The 12,037-nt window shown below is 41.8% G+C and overlaps 1 protein-coding gene across 5 annotated transcripts in view; it reads right to left on the bottom strand.

The window, feature by feature from the left end:
• LOC124157990 (low-density lipoprotein receptor) overlaps window positions 1-12,037 on the bottom strand; it is a 223,772-nt gene that overhangs the window by 18,813 nt on the left and 192,922 nt on the right. For all 5 annotated transcript variants that reach the window (XM_046533124.1, XM_046533123.1, XM_046533125.1 and 2 more), the window contains 6 exons: window positions 8,149-8,375; window positions 6,367-6,658; window positions 5,356-5,637; window positions 4,141-4,441; window positions 3,216-3,434; window positions 247-601 (listed from right to left, as the gene is read on the bottom strand). In XM_046533124.1, the coding sequence (XP_046389080.1) occupies window positions 247-601; window positions 3,216-3,434; window positions 4,141-4,441; window positions 5,356-5,637; window positions 6,367-6,658; window positions 8,149-8,375 (1,676 nt within the window). The remainder of the gene's footprint in view (window positions 1-246; window positions 602-3,215; window positions 3,435-4,140; window positions 4,442-5,355; window positions 5,638-6,366; window positions 6,659-8,148; window positions 8,376-12,037) is intronic.

Raw genomic sequence — 12,037 nt, 5'->3', positions numbered from 1 at the left:
AGGAGGATGACAAAATGAAGAACTAAACTCATTTTATCAGTTATCTATTTCGAAAAACTTTTGAAAAAGTTTTCAACGTTCAGCAAATAAATGACATATTTGACTTTGACGATCATTTCAAAGTATTCCATTCTGACATTTTAACTGAAGGATGACATCATCCAATTAGATGATTGAATGAATTAAAATATGTATTCATAGATGAGAGTGCAAAGAAAATGATGCCACGACAGATATTTTGCTCACCATATGGACAGCAGTAACCGGAGCTAGATCCTTTCCAGTGAATTTGTTTGCTTTGAATATGGTCTGCTTGTGCCAATCCGTCCAGTAAACCCAGTCCTCAAAAGTTGTTATGGAAAATGGATGCTTGAGGTCATCAGGCGAATACAGGATAACTCTCCTGCCGCTTCCATCGTAATTTGCCGAGGAGAGAGTGTTCAGTTTTGCGTCCACCCAGTATATCCGTTCAGCGACCAGGTCCAACGTCAAACCATTAGGCCACTTAACATCAAAGTCCACGATGACCTGCCGATGAGTGCCATCCATACCCGCTCGCTCAATCTTAGGCTCCGCACCCCAGTCGGTCCAATACATCCACCTGAGAGAGAGGTAAAAAAGAAGGTAACACCATGTCATATGTCTTCGAAAATTTACTGTGAATTACCAAAATACATAACTGATGAAGTGAATGTATGTATACAGATATTGCAAAAGGGTAAAGATGTGGTTGTTTGCTCATAATGATGTTTCACATTTGCTTAGGTGAATGAGGTATTGTGATGAATGGAATGAGATTCTATGATTGTTTTATGTTAGTTAGTGGTTTCATATTATATATGATTATTTAAATATATTATGTTTACATCTTAGATATGTTTCATATGCTGGGGAGCTTATTATTTCTCAATACGAATGATCCAGCAAGGTAACATGGTTTTTGTAATATGTACAAAAGCACGCTAACTGAAGAATGAGTCGGTAACCCCAAAGCGGAGTATTAACTCCGAAGGGGTACCTATATGTTCCTGTAGCCATGTAATTCTTAAAATTTATACTTGTATGGAACAAAAACATTATTATTATTATTATTATATGGGGTTTCCCAATATGGAGAAAAGATACCCTTTACCACAGCTGTGTGCCTTGCTAAGTGGCGGACCTATGAATGGGGGGGGAAGAGAGAGAGAGGGTCTAACAAGGGGGTTACATTGGGTCAAAACCTTCCCTAGATAAAATCAAAATTTTTGGAGGTTACCACTTTGTACAAAAATGTTAAGATACATTTTCCGGTAAATTTACCAACACTTATGAATTGAATGACAAATTAGTGTTAAACTAAGGGCATACCGTATTTACTCGTGTAGCTGCACCCTTGTGTATCCCATGCACTCCCATTTTTCAGCCGGCTCATGAGGAAAAGAAACTTCCTAATGCTTATTGGGTGCGGTCTAATAGAGAAACTCGTGATTCGTTGCTAAATCGATAAATTTACGTTTCCATGATTAATAACGTTACATAATGTTAGAAATGTAATTCCTGTGAAGGTTTCCAAGTTTCAATGCCAAACTCTGGAGAAATAAACGATAAGAACTTGAGGGAAAATGGAACGTGGCTTACATTAAAATTTGGATGGTTCGTCCAAGCCACACAACCCCATTTTTCCAACGGCATTTCCGAAAAAAAGGTGCGTGGCTTCTATGGGTAAAAATATGGTATTTGTGTCTTTTTATCAAAGAATTAACCTAAAACAGTTGTTGTTTTTTTAGCCTTATCCATTTCGCACCAGACATTGGGTGGAGCCGACGTGCATTTTATATGCATGAACAACTCAGTGGTGCAGCAAGGGGGGATTTTAGGGGAATAAACCCCCCCCCCCTCCCCCCAGGCCTCAGAGAAATTTTTAAGTTTAATCCATTTTACTTGATTGGATTAATATTACTAATATAATAGTGTAAGGATCAATAAAATATCCCTCAGAAAGCTGTACAATTAACCATTTTCAACCACTTATCTTAAAATCCCGCAATTTATTAATCTTGCACCTACCACTTATCCTGGTGGGTATATACCATACCCCCACACACCCCGGTATTAGTTGCACCTAACCCCCCCCCCCCCAACCCTTAAATGCTAGCTGCGCCCCTGATCATGAGAGACGCTAATTCACAATCAAATTCCGTGGCCACATTGTGTAATTCTCAATCCTGGTCTACGACACGCACCAATCCTAAACGTTGACCGTGAGCACGTTGGACTATCTCATCTTCATTGAAATGGACTGAGCATCGTGAATCTTGGGCTGACTGCCAATATTTTTATCTATGGTCGACGGGCTTCAGCTGGGTCCCAAATCTGAGGGACGAAAATTCCAGGGTAACTCAAAAAAGAGCTCCCCTCAGAGAAGTTTAAATATTCTCATTCTACCCTTATCACGGAAAAGATTTTCCAATTATGTAGAGGCGCTGGCAGGAAAGGGTTGAAAATCCCAAATTTCCAAAATTCCCATGCCAGCTAACAGCAATAAAAGTTGTAATCAAAGACGATTGGAAACACAGAATTCACAATATTGTTTTTTGAAAATTTTATAAGCCCTATTTAGGGCTTATAAAATTTTCCAAAGAAACAAATGGGAGCATAGAAACTAGGCCAGATTTTACTTGAAAATACTCTCCTTTGGGGTTGTGAATGAAAATTCAATCTTTCTGCATACAATATAGCACACATAATTTATATAGATACCAAATATAAATGAATAAGTTGGTAGGTTCTCAGAGATATACATAGTATGTATGCATAAAACTATTGAACATTAACAGTACTTGAAACGATTTTGAGTGCATGTCAGATTCCTAGTGCAATCAAGATGTTGGGGAAGGGCTTTCAGGATTTAAAATATCGGTTCTGATTCCTGATTTCCAACAGCTTGTCTAGCCATTCCATTATCAATTTCAGCTACAAGTATTCTTAAGTATACTCCAGCAAGGGCAGATTTTTTTTCTTTTCATACAGGTGGTCTATCCTGCCACCATGAGAGTTGCTGCAGTCAAATACTAGTTTAGAGGGACAATTCCTGCATCTACGGTCTGAAGATGTTGGCTGGAGGGCCAGCTAGACCACTTAAAATTAGACAAAAGTATACTACTGTACAATCTCACAAGATCTCATTTGTACTCTGTAAATTTAGGCATAAAAAATTTGAAGCAAAGACTCACCCCTTCAAAGGATTCAGCGCGATTGCTCTTGGCTGCTGCACCTTATCCTGAATCAACACTTTGCGCATGCTACCCTCGAAATTAGCCAGCACGATAGTGTTTCTGCCAGTGTCAGTCCAGTAGATGTGGTTGTAGATCCAGTCAACTGCGAGGCCGTCCGCTGTTGTGACTTCGTCTCTTATGACCACAGAATGCTCCCTCCCTTCATCAATTGGGGCCCTTGAAAAAGGAAATCAAGGAAGGGGTAGCATCATACAGCCATTAAATGCATCTCAAAATCCAACTATTGTTCAGGAGCACAACATGCAATAACTATAGGCAGTAGCATAGCCATGTTCTTGGAAGGCCCAGGGTGGATGAACTAATTAAAATGTCCAAACTCCACCTGTAGTGCCCGACAATTTCAAGGTAACTTGATACTAGATTTCAAATATATAAATAAGAATGACTCCTCCTGTTCTCATATATGTCATCGTTTACTAATTTTAATCTGTGCCTCTGTGGCTTTTAGGCAATTCCCCAACTTTCTTAATACAGCTACGTCATTGCCTCCAACATTTTAAACCACAATTGGTGACAAAAATGGAAGTTACAAATAAAATAAACACTCACATGTGTAGATTAAAATTTTTTACTATTTCTCAGTCTTCTTCAGGAAGGAAACAAGTTTTTATTTAATGGGACATCAAAGACTTTCTGCAATAATTTTCACCTCTTAAACCCTAGAGTGTACGGACTCGAGATCAATGTCTCAAGAAGAAGTGGCGACACAAATTGTGCCAAATGACCTAAACTAGGTAGTGCCAGTGGACAGCATAGGCCTTGTAGGCACCTACACTTGTAGGCTTTGTGGCCAACTGTGTTGAAATTTCCTCCTGAGATCAATTCATACTCACACGACATGTCAACGTTAAATCAAACTCACTTGTATATTTTCTGATCCGATATGTCACTCCAAAAGATCATTCCAGTTCTGAATACAAAATCAATAGCCGTTGCAGCTTTGGTGTCATTCACAATTGCCGTCATCTCGTGGTGATCCAAAGACACCTTCCTAATGTCATGACGCCGCGTGAACAGTAGCGAGGCATGGCCCTCAGTGGCCTTGCATCTCGTGTGATCTCTCGGATCCCTCAGGTAGCCTTTCGTACATTCGCACTTGAAACTACCCTTTTCATTTATGCAGATCTGTGAGCAGGAACCTGGGGTGTCGCATTCATCGATGTCTACATGAAAGTAAAAATAAGTGAAATGGTCAGTGGGGTAGTCAGAAATTTCGTTCGGGGAGGGGTCCAAAACCAGGGGGGAATATTTTGGAAAAACAGAGTACTAATTAGTAGAGGGTGTTAAACTAATTTCAACACTTTTCATGATTGAAAAAACTTCATTTGTCAAAGAAATCTTTTGTAAATGTAAGATTTTTCAATATTTCGTTTTCTTTCATGAAGGAACATAACTGTTTTTACATTTTGAGGGGGTTACGGACCCCCCCGACCTCCCCCCTCCCTTCACCACCAGCAAAAGTTTTGGTATTTATTGACACTCATTCATGCCAATCACAATCTCCTCAATCCACTGAAAACATGATTAAACAAGGGTTATTGACACGTACCTAAAATTTATTTTGAAGCTATCAAGCTGAAATTTTCAGGATAGTTCAGAACCAGTTGACAATACAATATTATAACAATTTTATTATGATTTTAACATTATCTCGATTGGCTTTCAGAATTAAAAATTAAAAATGCATAATAGTTCAAAAAAGGACCACCAAAATCTGATGGCTGCGGTCATTTAAACAAGGAAGAACGATAAAGAGTCATAGCAACAAATTTGTTTAGATCATTCATTGAAAAATTCATTGAATAAAAACTTACGAGCAATTGAAGAATCAGATAAAACAAGAAGAGGTGACTGATAAGGTACGAAATTTATAACGTAATTTCTGAAAAGTAAAATTTTTCATGGCGTGTGTACATATGCGCTATTCCAATCTGAAAATTTATTATATTGTTCAAAGCTCGCGACAAAAACGTCGTTCTCTATGGAAATTTATCTTTATTGCGTGTTATTATATATTTTTGACGCCTTAAGCACGTGTCCACCACGTGGGGAGCGGCACACCGTTATTATTACTTACCATCGCACGTCCTGTTGTCCACGAGGTGGTAGCCGGTCAGGCAGTCGCAATAGTAGTCCGTGGGTGTGTCAACGCAGGTCTGCGAGCAACCGCCGTTGGGCAGACCAGGCGGTCCGCCTTCGTACGTCTCGCCCTTACACTCGTTCGTTAAGCACCGACCGCGTGGCTCGTCTTCCCAATTGGGACAGTCTGGTTTGCCGTCGCAAGCCTTCGTGGCCGGGATGCACATTCCACCGCCGCAGTCAAACTCCGTCTTCGGATCGCAGGGGGGCGTCGGAGAGGCTGCGGAGAAAGAAGCGTGTCAATAAAATACGCTCAAAATATGGAGCTATAAGCAGGGGGTGATTGGAGTCGCCTTGGGCGCGTTCAGTGTTATGCAGTTCCGGTAAACCCAAAACTAACTCCTATCAGCCAGTCTACAAAGGGACATGGATAAAAATGGCGCATATGTGTTTCGTTGTTGGTGTTAAGTGATGTTTGTGAGAAATAGAAACTTAAAATTTGAATTTCCACAAAGTTCAGGCGAATTGATATAGATAAATACGACATTCAAATTTGGAACAGATATTTTAAAGATGTATTTTACGTTTTTTTTACAATTTTTATCCAAAATTTATGAGAAAATTTCATTGATTTTGTATTCATTTATTATTTTTTCAAAATTTGACATTTTTGCAACAATAATTTTAAATTGAAAATAGTGACGTTAATAATTAATAAATGGTGATTAAAAGGAGATGAAGATATAAAAACTACAGGAAAATCAATTAAGATTCAATATTAGCAGTACTAATCTTTCATTATGTATTGGAGTAACTGGGTACTCATTGTTGTTTGTTAGCCTCGTATCTAACCATGTATTGAAGTTTATATTGAGCCTGTGTATCGTTGTTTAAAGAAGTAAATTAAAAGTATTCATTGAAGAACCATACAAAATAACCAATAAAAACAACGTGATTTTTACATGCGGGTGTTTCGATAAATGGATGAACCAAAAACTAAGGAACTCACTGCAGTTTTCCTCGTCGGAGCCGTCTGGGCATTCTACGGTGCCGGAGCAGTGCAGGTGTCCCGGGATGCAGACGCCACCGATGGAGCCGTCGCCCGCGGCTCCCGAAGCGCAGCGGAACTGGTCAGGGCGGCATGTGACGTTGTGGCAGAGCTCGGCCTCCTCGTCCGATCCATCGGGGCAATCCCTGTCGCCGTCGCACACCCACGAACGGTGGATGCAGTTCACGCGGTCGCGACACTCGAACTCGCGGGCGTTGCAGTGCGACACGGGCGTCGAGCGGGTCGTGCAGTTCTGTGCGCAAAGAGACCGAGAATCAATCAATTATCACGCTGGCTCTGCCACAGTCAGTCACACGTCGGTATCGCGTGGAGAATGTGTAAATGGCAAATGGCAACACAAGCGTAAAGGGACCAGCGTGACTTTTCCAGTGTAAGGGAAGGAAAAGGTGAAAAGGCCGTTTTACAAGGTACAGGGAATTGCGCAATCTGACATACGCGCGAAGGCGCAATCAAAATTGCGTCGTGTAAAGTGGTGAATTGCTAGAACACATGCGAGAATGCGTGGATGCGAGACGGCAAAATAGCAAATAGTTTTAATTTCGTTCATGCATTCGCGCAATTCCACGCCATTTCAGAAATTAATGCAACTCTAACCTGCGCAATTCCGTGCCCCGTGTAAAACGGCCTAAAGACAGGCTGCTGGTGAGCGCGTGCAATGCACACAAAAAATTAAGAATGTTAAAAACTAACCGACATCGGAAGCCGGAAACAGTCCGATTCGATGAAGACATTTTGAAATACGATTTTACAGTTTTTATTTGATTTTTCGATATTTTATTATTTGTTTTGATTTTTTGTTTGATTTCTCAGATTTTGGATACAAATTTTCTTTTTGCAACAGTTTTTTTTTCAATTTTGCATAATATTGTAAGTTTTACTTTTCATTTAAAGAGTCTTTCGATATTAAATTTCCTGCAGTGGCTGATGGCCAACTGCGAAGACCCAAGCACAATTTATACAATAATAATAATATAGGCATTGAGGGCGGGCTTAAGGGCCAGACAACTCGGGCGACTGCCCGGATCGACGTAGCTAGGGGGGGGGGGGGGCGACATAACGCCCAAACCCCCCGTTTAATGGGGGGTATTCCATACTAAACCCCCCTGTAGGGAACCGACACAACAGCAGTTTGCCCGGGTAAGTACTTAGGACTTGAGCCGGACCTGTAGACAGTGGAGGATCTATTGGGGCCAGGGGCGCAGCTAGGAATTGAGGCAAGGGGGGATTTCAGGCGCAGCTAATACTGGGGGGATTGGGGTATTGCATACCCACCAGGGTAAGCGGGAGGTGCGGAGGCCCTCCGCCGGAAAAAATTAAGATGAATGGTTCAAAATGGTGATTTTTAGGGCCTTCTCAGGGATATTTTATAAATACTCACACAATTCTATAAGCAATATTAATCCAATTAAGTAAAATAGATTTAACTTTAAAATTTCTATGAGCTCTGGGGGTGGGTTTATCCCCCAAACCCCCCATCCCCCCTCCCTGCGCCACTGATTGGGGCTATAGCCCAATGCTATGCTAAGAGGGCTATATAGGCCCCCCCTTGGGTATCCAATTTATACTAGATAGAATGGTAATTTTTTCCGACCCCCAATACCGCTAGAATTTTTAACCCCACTTATCCCTTGTCCCTATCCTGGATCCGCCACTGCCTGCAGATATAAAAGACATAGGAAAGAAGAGTTCGGAGTTACCGAATGGAACGGAAGTGCGACTGACCTTTTCGTCGGAGCCGTCGGGGCAGTCCTGGTCCCCGTCACACTGCCACCGCTTCGTGATGCAGTAAGAGTTGGAACAGGCGAACTCGGCGTCGGGCGAGCACGTGGTCGCCGTGCAATTCGCCTCGTCCGATCCGTCGCCGCAGTCGTCGTCCCGGTCGCAATACCACCTCAGCTGCACGCACTTGCCGTTGGCGCAAGTGAACTCGTCCGAGCGACACGTCTCGTCTGCGCGACAAAACGAAATCCAACGCGTCACAAAATGGCGTCCAAGTCAACAATGGAGGACCAATGCACACACCTAAACTCTCCTCTCTGCGCCGCCACGAGGCGGGATTTGTTCACCGCAATTTTGTCGACTGGGGATGAGTCGGATCTCGGGGACGGAATTGGAATCAATCGCCTAAAGTCTATTCCTATTCCATCGATCCGAGGAAGATAAACACTTTGAAAATAGAACTATATGTTTGGCGCATAAAGGCCGCCACACACCTAAGCCATTGTGCACTCTACATTATTAATGTATTCATGGTTAAATAAAAACACAGTACTATTCCACAACTTTATATTTTTGCAGTCTACTAGTTTCAACGTTACAACGTCATTATCAAGACGTTGTAACGTTGAAACTAGTAGACTGCAAAAATATAAAGTTGTGGAATAGTACTGTGTTTTTATTTAACCATGAATATCTCATCGTTCCACCAAGTAACGCCTAAATCTGTTGATTTTATTATTAATGTAACAATTTATGCCGGAAAAAGTTAAAGTGATTATTGTTTAAGTAAAGCTGAATAAATATTTCTATAATAGCAATTCGCTATTCTTTATTATTATACATTTTGGGCTACTCAATTGTCTTCGTTGCATTATTCCACTCTATTCTTTAATTTTAATGACAGCAATGCTACTGACAAATCAATAGCCCACCTGCTAGTGTGAATAAGAATCGAGAATCGGGAATCGATTTGAAAGAATCACAATTGAAAAAAAGTGGAATCGACTCATCCCTAATTTTGACCCTGCGTCTCCACACGAGCTGATTTTTTCATAAAAACGGTTTTACACCGCATGAAATAAGAAATAAAACCTGTTTGAGCCGATTTGAGTTTCAAAATCCGACAGTAAAAGGAACTTTTTCAGGATGCTTGTCAAAATACACGCGCACATGTCCAATTTCATAGACAAACGTTAGGCCTTTCAATCTATCGCGCGTGACTTCGATTGTTGAGCAGAGAAAGGTCCAATCGAAGAGGCGGATTGAAGTACCTGCGAACGCAGTGACATCGCGTGGAAAACGCTTCAATTGAAAAAAACAAGTGTTGAGACGCGCGAGTAAAAAGGCTTTGCAGTGAACCCGGTCTTAGACTGCAGAAACGACTCGGTCCATAGATAATGGTCATCCGACTGCGGATTGGTATTTTTAGCGGTAAAAAAGGAATGAGGGGCTTTAAGAAATCGCGTGAATTTTCTTCGAGTGCCTGAAGATGATTGGTTTTTCACCCGAGAAACTAAGGTGGGTTCCACAAGTAAGATGGGTTAGGACTGAGAAAGGGAGGAAAGGGCTTAAATATCATTACTTTAAGTAGGCGGCACTATTGATCTGACAAGCACAAATTTGCAATACAGAGAGAATTGCGGTTCCACTTCTTACAGCAAAGAGGCCACCGATGTTTCTCTCGACAGTTGCAAACTAACTTGCCGACTAACCGAAGAGACGGGATAAGCAAAGCAGAGAAGAATCCGGGAAGAGAAAGGAGAAGAATTTCCTGAAAACTTTCTTAGCTGCATTTCTCGTAAATTCCACATTAACATCAAGTAACAACAATATTATGCAGTGCACATATTAGCCTATCGGCTGAAATGTGTTAGGCGAAAGGTTTTTGAGACCCTAACCAACCGGAGTCGGGTACACACTTAAGTGACCATTCTCTAAGGACCTTTGAACGGAACGTCAATGCATACTGCACATGTTCGGCAAGGGGCTGTCGACCAAATACACCGTAAGTTGTTTCTCGTCAACGACACTTTGCCTATCGCCGACGAGAAACAACTGCGTGAATTCGATCATCGTCACCTCCCTCGCTCATCAGTTGAGGTATGTATCAGGTTACGGGTCATCGCCTTCATTTTAGTTTCCCATCCGGAAGAGCACGTTGGATTCTGACAGAAACGTCCAGGTTTCGCACTTAAGAGGAGAGCATAGGCTACATAGTCCACAACAGTATTATAAACAGGAAATACACTTTATTTTATTACCCTACACAGCAAATGCCCATTAGCGTGCGGAAATAAAGTCTTCCAAGGCGAAGAAAACAGTGCACAGCTCAAAGTCTCGGGACTGATAACCTCATGATGTTTGGTGGAAAAATAAGGGACAGAAGTATGAATGACTTAAGGCATAAATTTATCATATTTTCCAAATGAAATTCCTCCCCAGAGTGAATTCTTACAGTACTTTCCATTTCAAACCGTAGACTCAAAAAACAAATTCACGTAAGTACAACTTAAATTAATAATTTACTAAGCATTGTACTGATAGAAGCCGATGCTATCGACGTTCAAATCGGCAAAATATTCAATCTTCAGCAAAGTGTCAATATTTCATACAATTGAGTATTATGAGTTATAGCGTAAAACATTTGCATGGATAAACCTCTAACATTGCCTTGAAATACAATTCATTGACCGCCGAGGACATTTACTGTGCGCCATAATTTAATGATTAATCAATGAGTACTAGTGAGTCACTATCTAAAAATACAAAACAAAAATTAAAGAAGCAAAACAATATTGAAAGGAAAATTCCGCCACCTGAAGCAATAAAGCTTTTCTTTAGATAGGGTAGGATGCAGGGACCGGCTCTTCGAACAACAGCAAATTGAAGGAACCCCCTTTTTCAGAGATTGACCACAGGTAATATTGGGGAGGGCCAATACCTGCTTCTGCGACCAACACTGCGAACACTTTCTGATGAAATGTGGCTACTTCTCGATAGCAGTGAAACGAAAACATCAACAAAGAGCAACTCCGGTCACGTTGCTGGGAGGATAACTGAGGTTGCGTCTCGAACCAGAATTGACCCTCAGATTTCGACAATTCTGGACGGAGATGGACGATCTGAACGTCGCGGAACGTTGAGGGGTTAGGAGAGTTGAAGAGCAGGTCCCTAGGGTGAAAGGAGGCAATTTCAGGCAGCAGCGGCAACGCAGGATACAAAGCAACAGCAATACTGGCTGGCTGCGAACAAGTATATAGCAGCAAATAAAGCACTGGAAACTCAGGAGAGGATAGGAGGCATCCAAAATTGGATCTCTACACCACCACCACAACGGAAAGGGGAGAAAAATAAAACAGAATCTGAAATGAAGTAGGAATAAAGGGAGAGAAAGGCGGGTAGGTAGCTGTTCCCCATTTCATAGGGGCCACTCACCTGATTGCGTTGGGGAGGAGCACGGGGGCAGGAGTGCCTGCCCCTGCCCCGCCCAAAGGACTCGCTGACTCTTATTTCAAGACCCCCGATTGCATCCAGAACCATTCCAACCAACATCATCGCAGGCACCAAAGAGTGATCATGCACCACCGAAACGACGACCTGATTCACATCACGTGACTGTCGGAAAATTTCAAAATGTCGCGATCCTCAATTTCGATCCGGAATAACACGGCAAAGGGCCTCTTGCCGGCGAGTTTCTAGACCACCTCTTCAGCGTGATCGATTGTCTGCTTGAATATTTTCATCCAACTGCGTCTAGATTCTGGAACTCTCTTCCGCCAAAAATAAAGACGTCACAATCACTTCCGTCGTTGAAAAGAAGGCTGCACTCCTATTTGAAGTCTGGGTCTTAATTCAGTCTCCTCAACTCATTAGAGTTATCATCTTAAAGTTG

The sequence above is a fragment of the Ischnura elegans genome, chromosome 4 (assembly GCF_921293095.1).
Source record: "Ischnura elegans chromosome 4, ioIscEleg1.1, whole genome shotgun sequence".
Taxonomy (NCBI): Eukaryota; Metazoa; Arthropoda; class Insecta; order Odonata; family Coenagrionidae; genus Ischnura; species Ischnura elegans.
Note: the sequence above shows the minus strand (reverse complement) of the source record. Positions and strands in the feature narration are given on the sequence as shown.